The sequence below is a fragment of the Crocodylus porosus genome, unplaced genomic scaffold (genome assembly GCF_001723895.1).
Source record: "Crocodylus porosus isolate Cpor-Errol unplaced genomic scaffold, CroPor_comp1, whole genome shotgun sequence".
NCBI classification, from domain to species: Eukaryota; Metazoa; Chordata; order Crocodylia; family Crocodylidae; genus Crocodylus; species Crocodylus porosus.
Window position 1 is genome coordinate 4543125 of NW_017728938.1, and position 19028 is coordinate 4562152.

Sequence of the window (19028 nt, forward strand, 5' to 3'; positions counted from 1 at the left end):
TGTGTATGTGGGTGTATGCCTGCACAGTTCCAGGCACAGTGATGCGTGCATCAAGAGTGCGGTCTGGGACTGCTACTGTATGAAAAAAACATGCACAGCTTGGCATTGGGTAAACAAGATGTTTTAAGGAACTTACAAGTTTGTTTGCCTTGCTGAGCAATATGGATCCTCTTGTCATATCAGCCTGTGAGCACCCTGGTCCCATACAAAGGTGCAATTGAATCTTCTGAAGGCAGGCAGTGCTGATATCCAGTTGTTCAGCATGGTTACACACAGCCAGATGTTCTCTATTATTTTGTATAGTGTCAAGGTAGTTGACACTATTTCCTGATTGCTTCTAACCATTCCCCATGAGCGTGCATGCTCAGGGCAGTTAATTGTGCTGCTGCAGGTTTATCCATTATGTTTGCCAACCTAACGATCCAGATGAGGGAAAATGTGCTATGCTGGGAGTCTCAGACCCAGCCTACTGTTCTGAAACTTCCTATGGCCAGACTTAGTGTTGGTAGAGGATTTCAGGGCAATTTGTTCTATGAAGTATCTTTCCCAAGCATTTCCACACACAATACATACCCAGCTCGCTGTTGAAAATGTGCTTATTTTTGTGGCTGGCTCTTTGAGCATTTTGTTGCATGGGGTCTTGGCCACTGCTTTGTCGAAGCAGCTTGGGTCTCAAATCAGGCAGTGTTCCACCTGTAACTTGTATCACATTTTCACAATTCTTTCTGCACTACAAGGCCAAGACCTGCAAGTAACATTCAGTGAAAGCTTAGTTCCACAGCAAGGATGAATCCTGTGGCCCAGTCTACAGCCAGGTGTTTGGGGCTGTGTCTGTGACCTTCTAGTGACTGCTAACAGGCTGTCCCCTTCCTAACTGTCTGATCCCTTCCCTTGCAGGCTATGAAGAGACTCTTACATGCCTTGCTGCCATTTTGGCCAAGCACTTTGCTGACTCAAGGATCGTGGGCACGGGTGAGACTGCTCTCCTCTCCAGTGAGGTGACATGCAACTGAGTATTGGATGTCTTCTTCCAACCTTCTTACAGGTTGCCAGCCTGTTATCAAGGAATCCAGCCAGTGAATTTCCTGTGTGCTTTTAAACTTCCAGAGCCTGAACAGAGTTCAGGCATTGCCTCAGCTGGAATCTCTCAGTTGAGACTTGCAGATCCCTCCTCCTGCATCCTGACTGGGACATGGATGCCACACACTAGTTTTCTGAATGCTTAGACTTCTCTGATGTAAGCACATTCTCTGTAACAACTTACCACAAAGGGTATCAGCTTCCTGGCTTACAGTTTCAGTCTTCAGGAGTCGTATGTATAGGGATCTATTGCATTTGAGGCTGCCCCCCCCCCCGCTTTTGCAGGCAGAACATGGGGAATGGCTGCCATTTTCCAGGTGGAACATGGTGCCCACCGCCCCACCCCCCGATTGTCCAGGGGGCCTTGTAGCCCTGCCCTTACTGCTGATTGGCTGCAAGAGCCTGTCCCTGTTGCAGTCTTGCCCCTTGCTGCCAGTTGGAGTGGGGCGGGGCCATGTGACAGGCAGCCCTCACAGCCAATGGGCTGCCACAGCTCCCTAAGGACAGTGCCCTCTGGGGAGCGAGCATTTTTATGTTTCCTAAGTGTTCTTTTTTTTTGTCCTGTGGATTTTGCAGGTATTGCCCACTTTCACAATGCTGGATTTCATGAAATTGAATTTTTGGTAGGTCCCTAGTCACCCTGATCGCTGTCAGCAGAGACATACAAATGGACATTTTACAGAGTTTCTGAATATGCCATATCTTTTTATTTTAACAGAGTGAGAGATGTTGCATCTCTAGAAAAAAAATTACAAATGTTATACATGTTTCTCTTCCTGAGGTTTTTATCAGTATGCCCAGAGCATTCCTTATCTTGGGGTCAGGAGCTCTGGAAGAATTCCAGAATTCCCCTAGCTCCAGCTGCCTTCTCTGACTATGTCTTATCCTATTGCTGATGTGGACCACTCCTTGTACAAAGGCAGGCTTGTCAATTGCATTCTCCTGTCCATTGTTTCTAGTCTGTTCCAGTGGGCCTCTCTTTGTCCACATGCTGTTTGTGGGTTGATATGGCTGCTGCGTTGCAGGCTGGCTTTGCTCCCTTGGGAGCTCCTTAGCCAGTCCTCTGTACACAAAATGGAGTCATTGCACTAAACAAACAAATAAATGAGCAAACCACAAAACTATTAGCCCTTCTTTGAATGGTAGGAGAAGCTTTTTAGATCTGGCCCAAGTACTGTTGCATGGTCCTTCCTGGTAGCAAGCTTATCTGGGCTTCAGTCCACCTCCTGGCCACAAGTACCTTCTTCCCCCAACTTTTTGCAACACTCTTTGCTCTCTCCTCTGGGATTTTAAGTGCTAATTGGATACTGCTTTGTTAGATTACCACCTACAGTTGGCCTTCTGTACGTGTGCCATATTCTGCTGTTCTCTTTTCTCTTCTACCCGCAGACATCCGAGACTCATTGATGCAAGCACTGGCCAGTTATGTGTGCTACCCCCACTCGCTGCGGGCTGTGGAGAGGATTCCAGAGGAACAGTAAGTGCTGGGCCTGCCCTTAAATTCTCACGGCACCTGGGCTGTGAGCTGAGAAAGGTAGGGGAAGGCTGAATTCGGCCTGCCAGGCCATTCTATCCAACCAACGGGGCTCCTAAAAAAAATTTAGAAAATTGATATGCATCTGCTCCTGGCTGCCTGTCAAAGATGACAGGAGTCAGGGGCAGTAGGACCCAGGGGGACCTGGCAGCAGGACCCAGCTGCTCAGCCCCAGCCATTCCATGCCTTCTTGCCCACTCACTGCTCCAGCACCATGTGACTCCCAGCTGCATCATCAGACTGGGGAGCGCAGGACCCATGCTAGTATCCTGGGGCCAGGAGAGGGAGGGTATATGTGTATGCGCACGTGCAGGGAGGGAAGGAGGGACAGAGTGTGTGTGTGTGTGGGGGGTGAATCCCACACACATACCCCACCGTACGCATGTCCCCACCCCCCTCGCACTGCCATATGTACAGACCCCCACACACAGCCCTCCACAAACCCCATACCCATGCACATCCCACATATTTACACGCACACCCACATGCTCCCTCACCCTGCACCCTCACCCCCCACACCTATCCAGCCCCCACAACTCTCCACAAAGCTGTATTTGGTCCCCATTCCCCCCCAATATACAAGAGTATGACTTCATTTTAAGCTATTGTGAAATCACCTCTATGTACACTATGCAAACACATGTAAATCAGAACAAAAATATTTTTTTAAATCAAATTAATGAATGTTGTTGGCCTTTTAGAATATAATTTGGTATTTTTCTGGTTCTGAGAGCAAAACCCCTTGCTGAAAGGAGTACTTCCAGGGGCAAGGGGAGGGACTTCTGGTGGCAAAGGTCAGGGGTTAGGGGGCGGGACTTCTGGTCCCAAGGTGGTGATTGGTGGTGGGTCACCTGTCAAGGGGCAGGGCTACCCATGCAGCCCTCGACAGCTTGCCAAAACTCAGTAAATGGCCGTCCATCCGAAATAATTTCACACCCCTGGTATAAGGGGTAACGTAAGTGAAAACGTCTTGGCTGGGCTGAAGCAGGCTGATGAATAAATAGTGGTGGGAGGTTGTGGCACTTGAGGCAAACAGACTAGGGTTGGGTTTGGGAGCGGAGTTGCTTGACTTTATCCCTTCCCCAAAGTGTTCTATAGGTTCTGTTACTCTCTGGTTCTTAGTCCTGTTAACCAAGTGAAAGGAGAATGGGGATATCTCCTCATTACTTTGTGCTAAATATGCCCTGCTGTCTCTCTTCCCGTTCTTCTTCCATTTCCCCAATGATATATCATAGCTGCTGAACTGTCCCTTCTGTCTGGCAGGCGAATATCCATGATGAAAAACCTGCTGGCCCCATATGAGCAACGGCCTTGGGCACAGACCAACTGGATTCTTGTGCGGCTCTGGCGGGTAACAAATCCCACTCCTCATGTCATTGTTGGCAAGCCTTGGACCAGGGTTCTCCAGCCTTCTTACCTGCTAGCTGGGCAGCTTTGCCTCTTGCAGAAAAGCCTGCCTCTAGCTCTAGCTTGGAAGGAGGCCTATAGGGTTCATGCTGTTAAAGGTACCACTTGTTTTTGTTTTTCTTTTTCTCCTGCAGGGCTGTGGCTTTGGATACAGATACACACGGCTCCCTCACCTGCTGAAAACGAAGCCTGAAGATGCCAACCTCCCTAGCTTGCAGAGTGAGTGGAATGGGGCAGATCTGTTCCCTGGAAAGTTTATGGCATTTGCAGCATTGGGAAGGATAGGAGAGATCTCTGGGGAGCTCAAATCATTTATCAGTGGGGGCAGAGAAAGGGATGGTCTTCTGCAGAGCTTGCATTATTTACTGCGGAGAAGAGAGATGTTGCCGTTTCCCTAGCAGTAATCTCTTTATTACTTCAGCCCTGTTGTTGGGGTGGAACACAGTTTGTACTTTGCTAGTTGTATCCTGTTTGGGAGCAGAGGGCCCCCATCAGGTTGCAAGTCTCACTGGAATCCTGAAGGAACAAGTCTGAATTTCTGCTTGCAAGTGCCACCTGTCTTCAACCTGCCAGTTGGGCCCAGGGCATAGTGGCTTCTCAAGTGGGGAGTGGAAACTAGGGAATGCCAAATAAATCCCAAGCTTAGAAAGGCCTAAATAACTAGCTGTTCATCATGGAGATAGGGACTATAGAATTCCACGTTTAAGCCCGGGGACTATGAAAGAAGTAGGCTATACAAGCAGGAACAAATTTGGCATTCTCCTACAAACCCCTCCCTCTGTGTCCTCTGCTGCTGGACAGTGTGATATTCTATGGCTTTTGGAGGAGAATGTATGTAGGAGAGGTGGGAACTAATGTAACCAAATGCTAGTCTGGCTTTGGGCATAGACTTCTGCAGATGTCTGTAATGCACTGGGTTTCCAAGTGATAGGGGAGCCATTTGTGTCTCTGTTTAATAGTGCTCTCTCATTCTCATTGTCTTTCACTCTCTCTTTCACTGGTGGGGGCCCAGGAGATCTATCTGTTGCTAGTTTCCAGAGTAAGTTTGCTGTTTCTTTGCCCTTTTCCTATGTGGTGGTGGAGTAGCTGTTAGCCATTTAGGTATTTCCTCTTTCCCACCCCGCACACTCCTATTCCTATGAGACCCTTGGCTAGGGGAGGGTTTTGGACTTGTATCAGTGATCTGTGAAAGGTGCAAGGGAGACAAAGCATCTTGCATCAGTGCCCTGAGCAAGGTCCCATGGGTTTGCTTCTCCTGCAGATGAGAGCATCTCTTTGCCTCTTATAATAGGCTCCTTTTCTGACCCAGTAACCAGGGCAGTTGTATTCTGTCCTTGAGGGGAGCGGGTGAAACACAGCAGAAAGGAGGGGCAAACCCCATGAGTGTTGTGTGCTAGAGAGCACCCTGGCAGCTGCCTCATGCCTTCATGTGGTGCCTTGCCCATGGCCTTGGTGACATTGCTGTGTTGCTAGATGTACTCTGTCTGTCATTTCTTGGGGTTGGCTCTGGAAGGTCTGAGCAGCAGGGGGATGGGCAGGCTCCTTGGACCTCATTCCTGGTGCTGCTATTCTAAGGATAAACTGATCAATAATGAATGCTGATCTAATTGCAAAACAGCATGTTATTCAGAGGTGTCCTTGAGACCTTCCCAGAGGGGGAGGCCACTGAAACCCCACCACTCACCCCAACAGTGTGATCATCTTCAAAGATGCAATTTTAGCATTGTCAAGGACAAGAAGGCAGGTGCTGGGCATCTTGGCCTGCTGCTACTACTCTGTCTGAAAGAGGAACGGAGGGAATTGTTCAGTATCCAGATCTCTCAAGCTTCCCTTCTGCTGCTGCTCTTCCACACTTGGACCTAAAATTAAGTAGGAAATCAAAGACAGCCAGCCCAAGGGACACTGAGCACTCTGAAAAACAGTGCTCCATCTGGCATTTAGTGCGATGAGTAGCTTGAGTCCACTGTATCCCTTGCAGGAATTAGGAGTACCCATGAAAGTCGTATTGTACAAGTTCTTCTTCCTTTGTTCTTGCAACACTCATTTAGGGCTCCACCCCTGTGTTGGGGTAACCTGGGACAGGAATTGAAGAGTTGAACAGCTGGGGAAACCACACATGCTGCTGCTTGCTTTATGGGTTGTCCCAGGCATATTGGCATCAACTGTCTTTCCTAGGAGCAAAGATTCGTGAACAAAGTCTGGCAGCATCTTACAAGTTGGCATGCTCTGCTAACTGGCATGTCGGCTTGTAAGGTAAAGTGAAACTGGAAGCGCCCACCGTGGCACTTCCGGTTTCTCTGAGACCCCATTGCTTGGGGCAAGGCAGCCTGTGTTGCTGAGCCTCCATGGCCAGGGAGCATAGCAAGACCCGCATGTGGGGTGGTGGGATGCCCCAAATGTAGCAGGAAAAGCGGCAGCCTGGGCCACTCAGTTAACTGGCATATTTTGTTATCTGGCATCCCCCATTCCAGGGGGATGCCAGATAACAGCTTTAACTGTAATAGGTTCCCACCAACATGGTTGCTGGGAATGGGGGATGCCAGATAACAAAATATACCAGTTAATTGAGCAGCCCAGGCTGCTGCTTTGCCTGCCACGTTTGGGGCATCCCGCCACCCCTCCTGCAGGCCCTGTGGGAGGGGCGGTGATGTGGCAGGAGGGACGGAGGGAAGCCCTAGACATGGTGTACGAAGCAGTGGCCAAGGCAGCTGAATTAACCGGCATATTTTGTTATCCAGCATCCCCCGTTTCCAAGGGATGCCAGATAACAGAGCTTTTACTGTACATCACTTTTCTTTTTTCCCAATATAGAACATTTTTTTTTTTTTGTTAAACACATCTGCTTCGTCTATATTGTTAATTTAACACGTCTTTTTAGTAATGGGCCTAACTGTAAGATTTTCTTCGTTTCTAAGGCTGTGGACAGGTGTCACAGTTGAAAAGTTACATACAGCTTTAAATTAGTTCAAAGGGGGTGTATGCATCATGTACACCCCTGATTGAGACAAGCTGAAAAATGGCCAGTGCATTCCAAAAATGACCGTGGAGGAAGCAGGTACTAGGTGGTACCATTTTTTTATTTAATTTAATTTATTTATTTATTTGTAATGTTCCATATGCATGCTAAAGAGTTGTGTCAGTCTTCCAGGCAGACTACCAGGCATCCCACAATGCAATGTTTCCTGCCCCTCTTCCCTTCCCACCCCAAATGCCAGGCAGCAGTCCCTGAGTCGTGTGACGAGAGGTCACAGGAGTTGCATGTAACCTTCCCTACTTATTACTCTGCATGAAGTCTTGCCAGCAGTTTTGTGCCGCACTCCCTGGTGATTCAGCTGAGGCCTGGACCAGCAGCCTCAATGTTCACACCATCCTCTTCCAACATCCTCCAAGTGCAACACTAACTGAAGTTGAGAAGAGGTACTGGACCCACTCTCCATTTGAGGTGATGAGGAAACTCTGTGGAAATTCAGTATGAATCACTGCAACCAAGCTGTTTTTGAATACATGCTGCCAAAATGGTAGCTCAGGCACGCAACCAGGGCTGGAACCAGTGCTGTGTGAAGACAAAGATCCTGAATTTGTGGTATACCAGGGCCCAAGCTGTCAACTGTTTTTTCAGAACCTGCAGGTGATGACCATGTACTATAAGCAGCTGTCAAAGATCCTCAAGGAGAATGATTCCATACAGTCCCCTTTGACAGTCAACACTGCTGGCTAGCCATGAGCCACTGAAGGTTTCAGTTCCTGCCAATAAAATGAAGGGGAGGCCCTGCTGCAGCTTGACCCTACAATAGTCCAGGACCTGGTACAGGAGGAGCAGGAGCTTTCAGGAAACTCCCCACTTTGCTGGTGAGGAAACAGGGCGTACTCAGGAAGAAGTGATGATGAGACTGACATGAAGATCAACACTGAGTGGTCTAAGCTGTGCCAGGAGCCTATCCCCTTGACATCACACCATGCCAGAGCAACAGCTTCCTACTCCCTCCATCTCACAGCCCCCACCATTGCTGTGCCTTCTAGTTCACTGTGCACCATGTAGTCACATCCACCAACATCAAGCACAGTCTTCCAGTGTCTCAGACCTGGTCACAGACGCACTGAGGGTGCTCAGTGCTACCAATCCCTGGTAAGTTTCAACACACTATGAGTAGGCCTCTGAGAAAATCATGATTTCATGTATTGTGCGAATACTGCAAAATTAGTCCCACACTGCAATTTTTAAGGGTCACAAGCCTGTGCCAGAAAAAACGTGCAAAAGCGCAGGTTTCCTTTTTGCAGGCTGGCAGTGGTCCAGCCTGTAAGAGGACACCTGTGCTTTAGGAGCCTGCAAGTGGCTGCTGTGGGCATGGCCAGGATGCAGCCAGGCAACTGAGTATAAGGAGCAGGGTGGGAAAGTTGTTCAGGGATTGGGGACTATCGGGGGAGAGGGGACTCCGTGTGTGCCATAGGTATAAGGAGAAAATAGTATTGGGGGGGCAGGGCTGAGTATACACACTCCCGCCCTGCCCTCCCACCCAGCAGGTAAGTGTGGAGGGTAAGGGGTGGGGGTGCAGATTGAGGTCCTCAGTGAGGGAGGGAATGGGGCAGGGGCTGGGGTGAATGAGGCCCCAGGCCAGGTTGTGGGATGGCTGGAGTGCTGGCGGCTCATCCAGGGCCATGGTGGGGGGGGCTCCTGCTGCTGCTCACACCCCAAGGGAGGCATGGGGGGCATGTGCCCCCTGGATTTGGGCATGGCGTGGAGACAGGCTTCCACAGTGGGCTGGGCTCTGTGTCCCACTGCCATTGTCCCAAAAGCCATGCAATGCCATGTGCCTGCCGCCACTGTGCTGTGCCACGTCCCCTGCCTGCCTGGCGATGGAAGGCACATGGAGTTGTGCAGCTCCAGCCCCCTGGATGAGCTGCCTGGGCTCCAACCACCCCACAGCCCAGCCCAAAGCTCCCACACTTCCTCCCTCACTGTGGGGGCCTCGATCTGCTTCCCACCCCCAACAGCCCCACACCCTTCCCCCCTCACAGACTTGCCTGCTGTGGTGGGAAGTGCTCTGCATACCGCTGGGCTACAATCCCAATTGCATGACCTGTGGCCCTCTGAACTGCCACTGCTGCCCCGTGTTTGCAGGGACTAAACCCCATTAGTGTCAGCCTTCTACTACCTACGGTATGTGCCTGACTGCTGCCTGTGCAGCACGTGTGTAGGTAAAGTATACTTTTTCACGGACTATTCACAAAACTACCGGAACCCATTTGCCAAGATCAATGGTAGTTCTGTGAATAGTTCATGAAAATGGATACTTTACCTGCACACATGCCATGAATTTTCTACAAGAAATCCATGATTTTCTCAGGGTCCTATCTATGAGTTATGGGCCACCTCCCAGACATGTGGCTGGCGGGGAGGGCACTTTCTGAAGTAACACAGTACAAGTGGGGAACAAATTTGTGGTTCATGATACCCTGCAGCATGATAGAGAAGCAGCCAATGCAATTGATGTACTTCAAGTTGGGCCCAGGATGGCAATGCATGTGCCATCAGTGGCCCCAGCACAGTTTGGAAACCCCATGCAGTTGAATCTGACAATCTCTGATGGATTGGTGAGGCAGATGATTCACAGTGCCACCACATGCTGGATTGCTAGATATGCCTCATTCAGAGCCAGTGCCACTGCAGATTTGCCTGTGTTAAACTGGTTGGCCATGGACCAGAGGCTGTCAGGGGTTGCGAGGTTTCAGACAGCAATGGATATATCGTGTGTAGGTGTTTGCACATCTAAGAATGCTAATATTGCATGGCACGCCATGGCACCCTTAAAAGAATCTCATGGAATCTCAGGGTGCTGGTTGAGAATTGCTGCACAACATTTTGGAAACATTTCAAACCCTATTAAACTTTAAGCTATTTCAAATGGTATGCCTGTCTCTTCTTAAGTGTATTTAAAATACTTTATTGCTCTTACCCTTGCCAGTTATTGTTTTTTTCCCTCATGTCTTTAGATTCCTTATCAGTTCTTCATAATTTCTGTTGTTTGTCATCTTCCCCCTTTTCCCCATCTGTGATTTTTGGAGGGGGGTGGGGGAGTGCTGGTGTTGTACCAGTCTCCCCTCCTGGACTTAATATGTTGATCCATTTCAGTTCCTGATAACTCTAGAATGGGTAATTATGCTGTAACAGTGTCATCCCCTCCACCTTTAACCTATATGGTCTTTCTGTTCATATTATAGCCGGTGATGTTTAGCATTTTATTCTTGTGGTGTCAGTAATGCTAATTATGTTATTTGTCTTCATTAATAAGAATGTCTGGTTCCCTTTGCTTGCTCCCCTGACTCTCACTGGAACGTAAGCAGTTGAGAAGATCCTTTTTTCCACATTGTTAAATCAGTAAAAAATTTTTGTGACCTGCTGAATTGGTCTGTACTTTGTTTGCCTTTAAACACCCTCCCTATGTGATGCTAATTTATTTCCCTATTGGTTCTAGTCTCCAACTAGGACTTTACTCCTGCCTATGAGATGTGGGCCATTCCTATCATACAGCTTCTCTTCTCACTGGAATGTCCAGTGTTCCATAAAATCAAAGCCTTTGGTTTCTGCACCCCAGGTGCCTACGCCTAAGCTGTTTGGCCCAGGGGCACTATTGAAAAGACTTTCTGGTGTGTTTATATGCCATGTGTTAGAAATTCTAGGTACTGTAGGAGCCTGTTTGCCCTAGGTCTGTCCATGGTCACGGGGCTGAAACTGATGATGGGGGTACCTGGTAATTCCCCTGCTAGACATACAAAGCTGCTGTCAAGTCCCAGGAGGAAGCTAGGTAACCTCTGGACTGAGTACAACCCTAGGGAGGATTTGACCTGACTCAGCTCAAGGACCATCTTCTCAGCTGCAACTGGACAGACAAATGGGCCCATATGAATAGGGTGACCATATATCCCAGTTTGGCTGGGACAGTCCCAGATTTTGTAGGCTGTCCCAGCATCCTGGCCAGTTGGTGAAAATTGAAAGAAAAGTCTAGGAATCAGCCACCTAACATGATCCCTTCTTTCTCTACTTACTCTACTGTGCATGAGTGTGCAGCAGCAGTGTTGGACTAGTGGGGGCGGGGGAAGGTGCCCTGGGTGAACTTGGATTTTAGCATCTTCTTCCCTTCCCCTCCCCTCCCCTTCCCCCAAGTGCCCAGCCTGGCTCCTCGTGAGCAGCAGCAGTGCCTGTCCCCCCGCCTGCCTGACACACCATGTTGCTCCATTTTCACTTGAAACAATGTCATGGATTTCTTTAAAAATAACTTGGTCACCTTACATATGAAGATGTAGGGGTGTACTGGGCAGCTCTTGTGATGCTGGTACTGAAACTGATTAGCCCCAAGTTGTCCTGGAGCCCTCTGTAGATAAGTGCAAGGGACAGCACTGAGCTGCAGGGCCCATTTCTATGGTTTAGGAGGAGCAGTGAAAATATTTGACCACATCCTGGTTAATTCAGGTTGGCACTCTGGGGAAGTGCGGACTGTCTTGCAGGCAAGATCTCTGCTCAGTATAGTCTGTGTGTGCTGGATTTGTGGAGCACCTGTCATCTCTGCTTATTGTAAAGTGGCCATGGGTGGGGGGGCTTCTTGCTTTTTACACCTTGTGCCTTTAAAGAGAGAGAACAGTATTTACCAAGTTATAGGGTGTTGGTTTCAGGCCTATTTATTTCCTCAATCTGAATTTTTTTCTCCAGCCCTGGGGCTGGGCCTAACTTTGAAACTGTTATTTTCTTATTCCAGAACCATGTCCCTCCATCCTACTGCAGAGGCATATGGCAGATCTACTGCGTAGTGACCGTAATTTGGCACCCAGCTTCCTCAACAGTGTCCTTAACCAGCTTAACTGGGCTTTCTCTGAATTCATTGGGATGATTCAGGAGGTGAGTGGGTGGGTGAGTACAGGAGGGTTGCAGGGGTGGTTCGGTGCAGCCGGGTGTGGATTGGTTCAAATACTGTAGGATCCTCTGAGACTTCCTGTGGACATCTAGATGCTCTACTAGGGGTTGGCAATTATTTAGGTTGGAGAGTCACTTAGGGAGTTTGGGTGAGCTGATGTGAGCAGGGTCAGCAGCACCCTCCCTTCCCCACAACAGCTCACCAAAACTCAAGAGCCCCTCTGACCCAAACAATTGCCCACCCCTGGGCAAAGAGAACAAAAGTCAGGGGAACCTAAGCTTTATTTCTCCCACCCCCCACCCTGAGTCCCCAGCATGCAGCTTTGCTGGTATTGTGCTCTATTCCTGCACACTGGATCATGCCATGTGCATGCAGCTGATGTGACACCTGCCCAGCCTGCCCGAGTGCTGCGGACTCAGGGGAGTGGGGTACAGGGACAAAGGAACAGAGCACAGCACCAGCCCAGCCAAACCCGGATGACTCTTGGCTCCCCACTCCCTTCTCCCTGCATCCCCTCCTCTGTCCCAAGTCCCCAGCACTTAGCCATGTTGAGCAGTAGCCATGCCAACTGCACCCACATGGCCCAAAGGGGCAACCCACATGGCCCAAAGGGGCACCCGGGAATAGAGCGCAGCACTGGCCTGGCCATATGTAGGGGACTCAGGGCAGGGCAAGGGGTTCAGGGAGTAGGGGGGCTGGGAGCTGCAGGTTATCTGGACTTGACCAAACTGGTGCTGCGCTGAGTTCCCCCGTTCTCCCTGCACCGCCTGCCCCACCCCAAGTCTCCGGCACATAACCGGGCTGATGCTACGCTATGTTCCGCATGCCACTTCAGGCCATGTGGGTATGGCTGGCATGGCTCCTGTCCAACCCGGCTGCATGTCAGGGACTTGGGGTCAGGCAGGAGCCATGCCAGCCACTCCAGCTGCACCAGTGTGGCACAGCCCAAAGCAGCATGCAGAAACACAGTGTAGCACCGGTACCCATGCCCCTACCAGGCCCTGGCCCAGCAGAGCCCAGATAACCCACAAGTCCTGGCCCTCTTCCCTCTGTACCCCCTCGCCCACCAGCAGGGAGAACCTTACCTGAGCTTCATCTTGCCAGTTGCAGGGTCAGAGTGGGGCACAGACACCCTCACCAGGCTGAAGCTTGGCCAGGAACTCAGCACGCCCTGCCTTGGAGCTTCCGCTGGGGGGTGGGGCAGGGCTGGCTGGCTGGGGAGGGGAGGGGAGTGCCTGCTGCAGCTGGCTGACATGGAGAAGGGAGAACGGGAAGAGGCACTGAAAGCCAGGGTAGCCACAGGCCAGATACAGTTCACCTTTAGAGGAGCAGCTGTGGGCTGGGTAAATTCATTTGGTGGGCTGGCGATCTATTTTTTGCCAACCCCTGCACTGTACCTTGACAGATGTAATGATTAGGAAGTACAGCTTGCTTGTGAAACAATGACATTTGTTTGGTGGAATAGTGGTATATACTCTGCTGTCCAGAGCCTAGCCCTCTGAGAATACATTGGCTACCTGGCCTCTAAGGGAGCAGGGATGCCAGGAGCCAGGGGAATGTTGCAGGATTGGGTGGGTTGGGTGCCCCCCTACTAAGTTGCACTCCATTACGTGGTAGATCCAACAGGCAGCAGAACGCCTGGAGAGGAACTTTGTGGACAGCCGCCAGCTGAAGGTGTGCGCAACATGCTTTGACCTTTCTGTGAGCTTACTCAGGGTATTGGAAATGACTGTCACGTTGGCCTCTGAGATTTTCCTTGATTGGAGCCGTCCCTCATCAGAGCTGCTACTCAGGAGGCTTGCACAGGTATGTCCCTGGTACAGGGAGTGCACCTACCTACACAGTGTGTGAGTGCTTTCTGCTAGGGCTGTAGATTGTGGCAAAGGGCTTGCACGTAGATTGCAAAGAATATAGCCTTTAACTGGATCTATGGGTTGTCTGGGCCTGGTCATTTAGTACTACAAACCAGGGAGATCTGACATCAGTGCCCATGCTTTTTCAGCATATCATGACAGTCAGCCATGTATGGGCTTGTTTGGGTCTGGGAAATGCTGCCACGCTTCCTGTGTGCACACTTAAGATAATATCCCAGAGAAACCCAGCCCACATAAAGCTCTCTACACCCAGAGACTGAGAGGGGGTGCATGCCAAAAACCTTCATAAGGACCTCCATATTGTCAGTTGCTTTCATATGGCAGATGTTACCGTAATGGATCTCAGAGGAGAATCCTAAGATTTCAGGTGTGCAAGTCTGTCTGCTGTGAAATCAAGGGGGAAACCAGTGAAAGGTGCAGTTGGCCCCACATTGTATTTAAAATGAATGTTAGGGGGGTGGAAAGAGGGCATCCTTACTTGCACTTTCCCATCCCTGGCTACCTATTGTAACTTTTCTAATGTCCTACAGTCCTGAGCTGCAGCTGTCTGCTAGTCTAGTTCTGCCCTCCTCTACATAAGATGCACTTGTTTTGGCTCTCTGCACCTGTCAGGGCCAAAGCTAGCCTCATTGACTTTATTTTTATTACTTTTATTTCAATTCCAAAGCATCCTGCACAGCCCTGCGCCACAACTGTGTAATCATTTTTAATTCATGACTTTTGTGTGTTGGTGCCAGCCTTTGCAGAGACCACCCCAAAGGGGTGCCATCTACTGACCTTCTTGAAAAGAAGGTTAAGAAGTGCCTTTCATAGTTTCATAGTTTCTAGGGTCGGAAGGGACCTGAGCAGATCATCGAGTCTGACCCCCTGCCATGGCAGGAAAGAATATTGGGGTCAAACGACTCCACCAAGGTGTTCATCTAACCTCCTCTTAAAAACCCCCAGGGTAGGGGCCTGCACCACTTCTCTTGAAAGCTGGTTCCAGACCCTAGCCGCCCTGACTGTGATCATGAACTACAAAGTACCTGAGTGAGCAAGACATTGCTCAGAGAGAAAGCCCTTCAATCCAGTATACAGAGCTAGCAAGATCATGGGGCTGCGACCTAAAGTTGGCAAAGGTCAGCTGGAAATAAACCCCATGTTTAACATGGGGCAGCAACTAGTGGAACAGATTCTTTAGGAAGGAATGGGTTGCCATCACTAGGAGTCTTTACACCACTACTGCACATTTCCTTTTGGGAGCTCTCTGCTAAGTGAATTATGAGCTGTTTAACTAGAGGCTGGAATTGCTGGGTGAGGCTTTTTCACCTATTTTATGTAATCTTGGATTTGGTGCTAGGAGCCCCTTTTGCCTCAAATCTGTAAGAACTTGGTCTTTATGAGGAGTGCTGTAATGAGTTCCTAAATTGCAAGGCTGTGAAGTCTGTAATGTTTGTCACCATCCCACGGTAGCCTGGGGCCCAACTTGTTAGCTGAGCTTACAGTAGAGTTTGATGATCATTTCCCTCTGGAGTGTGTTGCCATTTCCTGCACAAGCAGGCCATAGGAGGTTTGTAGTACAACAGAGATGATTACCACTAGCAGCATATCTGTTCCTTTACCTTCTCTGCAGAAATGATTTTTTGGCACTCTGAGAAAAGATGTGCTGACCCCTGCCTCAGGAGAGAAATGTTGCTGGTCCTGAGTGTACCCAAAGCAAAGTGCAGCTGCCTTGAGAAGAGGAAAATCCATGGGGCCGAGGAGGGATGTTCCATAGAGACGATAGAAACAGTCAGGGAAGAAGGAAAGCAACGGGAGTTCAAGCATGTGGCATGGCCAAGGGGAAGGGAATCAGCTAAATAGAGCCAATTTGAGCATGCACATGGTTCACTTATAATGTTGGGGATTGTAGTAATAAGGACAACCACATGTCAGACTCACGTCTGTCCCTCAGCTGTGATTCTGCCCCAGGCAGCTTCAACAGGAGTTTGCTCTCAGTTTACGGAAGACCAGCCTGCATGGTAGCAGGGTGAATACTCAGTGAAATGAGGCAGGACTGTTATGATCACACCAATCTTGGAGCAGCCCTTGTGATCTGGTAGACTTGCTCAGATCCTAACCGTAGCTAATTAAATGCTGTCACAGTGTTCACAAGCAGAAACTTGCTGCTGTTATGGTTGGAGTTCTGGTGCTGTGTCTTATTGCAGGGCACCTGTTCTTCGTTGTGTCTTCACCCTGCTCCAGTCTGTGCCCCAAGATTGGCAGTCCCAGTCCTGCTGTTGGCTTTGGGTTCAAATAGAGCCCTGTTCTGGACCATTTGCAGTTGCCGACTCTTCTCATAGGCTTCACTCTGGTGCCTGGAGGTTGACAGAGGGTCTCCAACTAGCAGTTCCTTCCACAATGTGTTCTCAGTACTGTAGCTTCTCTCTCTCCTTAGAGCTTTTTCCATAAGTGCCACAAATTGGAATGCAGCCTGCCTCTTTCTGCTGCAGGCCCGAGTTCCTGTTAGCACTGTCAGGGCTTGTGGCTGCAGTGGAGCTGAGCTCCCATCTCCTGTGAAAGCAACACTCTGGACAGGAGTTCAGTACACATGCAAATCACAGAAGAACATTGTGGTGCAGTCTGACACTGCCTTCCTCCTACTTTTATCAAATCTGAAGAGAATTTGGGTTGCAATATAAAGTGCAGCTGTTCCCACCGACTCCAGATGGAGTATTACATACTGGGACCTGCATTTCTCACAGGCTGTTTTGTTAGACAGATATGGGGCTGTAGTTTGATTTGTGGTTCAGGTCCTCAGCAGTCCATGGTGAGAAACATCTTATTCCAGCCTTCAGAATGATTTAGTGAAGAAGATATTGCTTCAAGAAAAGACCCCACTTGGGAATGTGTGCTGGTTGTGCATGTGGGCTGGCTGTAAGCAGAAAGTGCCTGATCAATGCAGTATAAAGTGGTTCTTGTATGCCTTTGCCTGGCTGTTGATGGACAGAAGCTATTTAAATGTATGGCTGGCATCTTGTTCTGCTGATGGAGAAGGCCTGTCCATTCCTTATAGTCTGCATTTCTCCCTACGCAGCTGTTAAATCAGGTACTGAATCGCGTGACAGCCGAGCGGAACCTGTTTGACAGAGTGGTCAATCTCCGGCTGCCAGGTGAGACCTGCCTGCATCTCCTGCAGGAGTTTGCTGGGGATGGAAGTGGGAGGGAATGTTTTGGGGATTTGGAGGATTTAGGAGCTCTCTTTGCAGTCTCTTCCAGAGGTTTGGATTCTAGATCAGCAGGGCTGCTGGAGGTTTCAGGGGAATGTGATCTGACAAGCTAAGCTATGCCAGTGGGTGGGAGACTTTCTTTGATGCTGCAGGCAAGGATACACATGATAGAGCAGGATGTCACTCTTCCTTCCAACCTAGGCCTTGAGCAGCTGTCCTGCTGGAAGTGCCATCTTCACTAGGGCATGGAAATGCTCAGGCAGAGCATTTTAACAATTCCAGTTCCCTGAACTCTTCTTTTGGCCAGGGTCTTTAGCCTGTGTTTGTCTCCTTAATTGCCTCTATGGGTTTTTTTTGCCTGTGGGAACTTCTAGCACCAGCCTTCATACACCATTAAACACCTACCACATCTTATTACCATTCTGAATTAAGTAATTTTCCCTTATGAGAACAGTACCAGTGCCTGGTGCACTATTACTTGCTAGAAGAGGTAGTATCCTGTTCAATGGATTGGAACCAACCTTCAGTAGAACAGCCTGGTGCTGTTTGAAAGACATCTTGCCTAGCTCTGCTTTCCTGAGCAGCTCTGCCAGGAGATGGCAGAGAACAGCAATCTGCTAGTCCCTGTCCCTGCAGAAAAGTGCCCTCACTCACCTTCCCCCAATACCATATTATCAAAGTCCTGTTGCAGTGCAGCCAGCATGCTAAACAGCGCACTATGCACAGTAGCTGTTTGGCGGGTAGGTGTTAGAACGCCAGCCCCTGAGTGAGTAGCAGTGCTGAGTGAATCTGTCTTTCTCCTCCTTGTGAAATGATGTCTCAGCAGTGTGCAGTTTTTCTGGAAATGGCTACTTCACAGTTCCAGCATAAAGGTTGTTTGAGGCACTAATGGGCCTCATGTAACCCTGGAAGCCTCCCTTTCTCCATTCAGCCCTCTAGCTCCTTTGTTTGGCACTCCTCGCTGACTGAGACATGACAAGAAGGAAGCTCTGGCCACTCAAGAGTTAAGTGCAGGACCATGATGGCCATATTTTGGGCAGTCCCATGTTGCTTGTATACCCACCAGATTTTCTTTACTGCTAGGGAGGGGGATTAAACCAGTCCCTTGCTCATGAGGTTTTGGAGTAGGCCAGGTAGCACTGGCTTCTAGATCAAGGGGAGAGACCGGTGTTTGTGGTTATGCCAAAAAAAAGTCGCTTGATCCCTTTCCTGAATGAACCATGAGCTCTAATAAGATCCATAGGTCCTGGCTAGAGTGGACTTGCATCTCAGTGTCTCTTCTAAGCAGAGTATAAAAAATTCCAGAAAATGGCTGGTATAGCTCTGGGCAGCAACCTTTAGTTGCACAGTGGTGGTAAGGGTCCTCTCTTTCTCTTCTATCATGCAGGGTTAGAGAGTGTGGATCACTATCCAATCCTTGTGGCGGTGACAGGGATCCTGGTTCGACTCCTTGTGGACACTGACATCCAAGGGTGAGTAGCATTTCTGCCTTAGAGTTGATGACTCTGACATGTATTGCTGAACTCTGTATTACCATTTCTACTTCAGGTGGGCTCCAGCGGCTTGGGAGTTCTGTGAGGGTACTGAGCCCAGGGTGGTCCAGGCATGAAGTGGTCACTAAGCTATAAAACCAAGCGTGATGAGAGGATGCAGCTGCCTTGGGAGCACTGGAGGCAAAACTCACTGCGTTCTTTTCCTGTGTCTCTTCCCTACAGCAGCTCTGCTTTGCCTCCCTTCATAGGTCTCGACCAAGATTTCCAGCACATTTGGTTGTGGAGTGAATAATCACAATCCCCCCTTATTTCAAGAGTTCTCATCCAGATTTATGGCTTCACTGACTTCTCTGTAACCACTGTGTCCTGCTTCTTCCTGAACTGCCAATTGTTGGTCATTACCATAAGGGTTAAAAGGCGTTACTTAGCAGTATAGTATATGCAAATTCCAGGCATCTGGAATCTCACTTCATCTTAATATGTTATCCCAAAACCTGCTCTCATGGGTATTACCTTGAGTCTTTAAGGCAGGGCTTGTTTGTACC

General features: G+C 49.3%; 1 protein-coding gene across 4 annotated transcripts in view; it reads left to right on the top strand.

The window, feature by feature from the left end:
- Positions 1–19028, top strand: part of RNF123 (ring finger protein 123) — a 170791-nt gene that overhangs the window by 108390 nt on the left and 43373 nt on the right. For 3 of the 4 annotated variants that reach the window (XM_019547488.1, XM_019547486.1, XM_019547490.1), the window contains 8 exons: positions 898–972; positions 2470–2557; positions 3878–3965; positions 4156–4258; positions 11773–11912; positions 13546–13734; positions 16858–16933; positions 18378–18462. In XM_019547488.1, the coding sequence (XP_019403033.1) occupies positions 898–972; positions 2470–2557; positions 3878–3965; positions 4156–4258; positions 11773–11912; positions 13546–13734; positions 16858–16933; positions 18378–18462 (844 nt within the window). The remainder of the gene's footprint in view (positions 1–897; positions 973–2469; positions 2558–3877; positions 3966–4155; positions 4259–11772; positions 11913–13545; positions 13735–16857; positions 16934–18377; positions 18463–19028) is intronic. The other variant, XM_019547489.1, reaches the window with a different exon arrangement.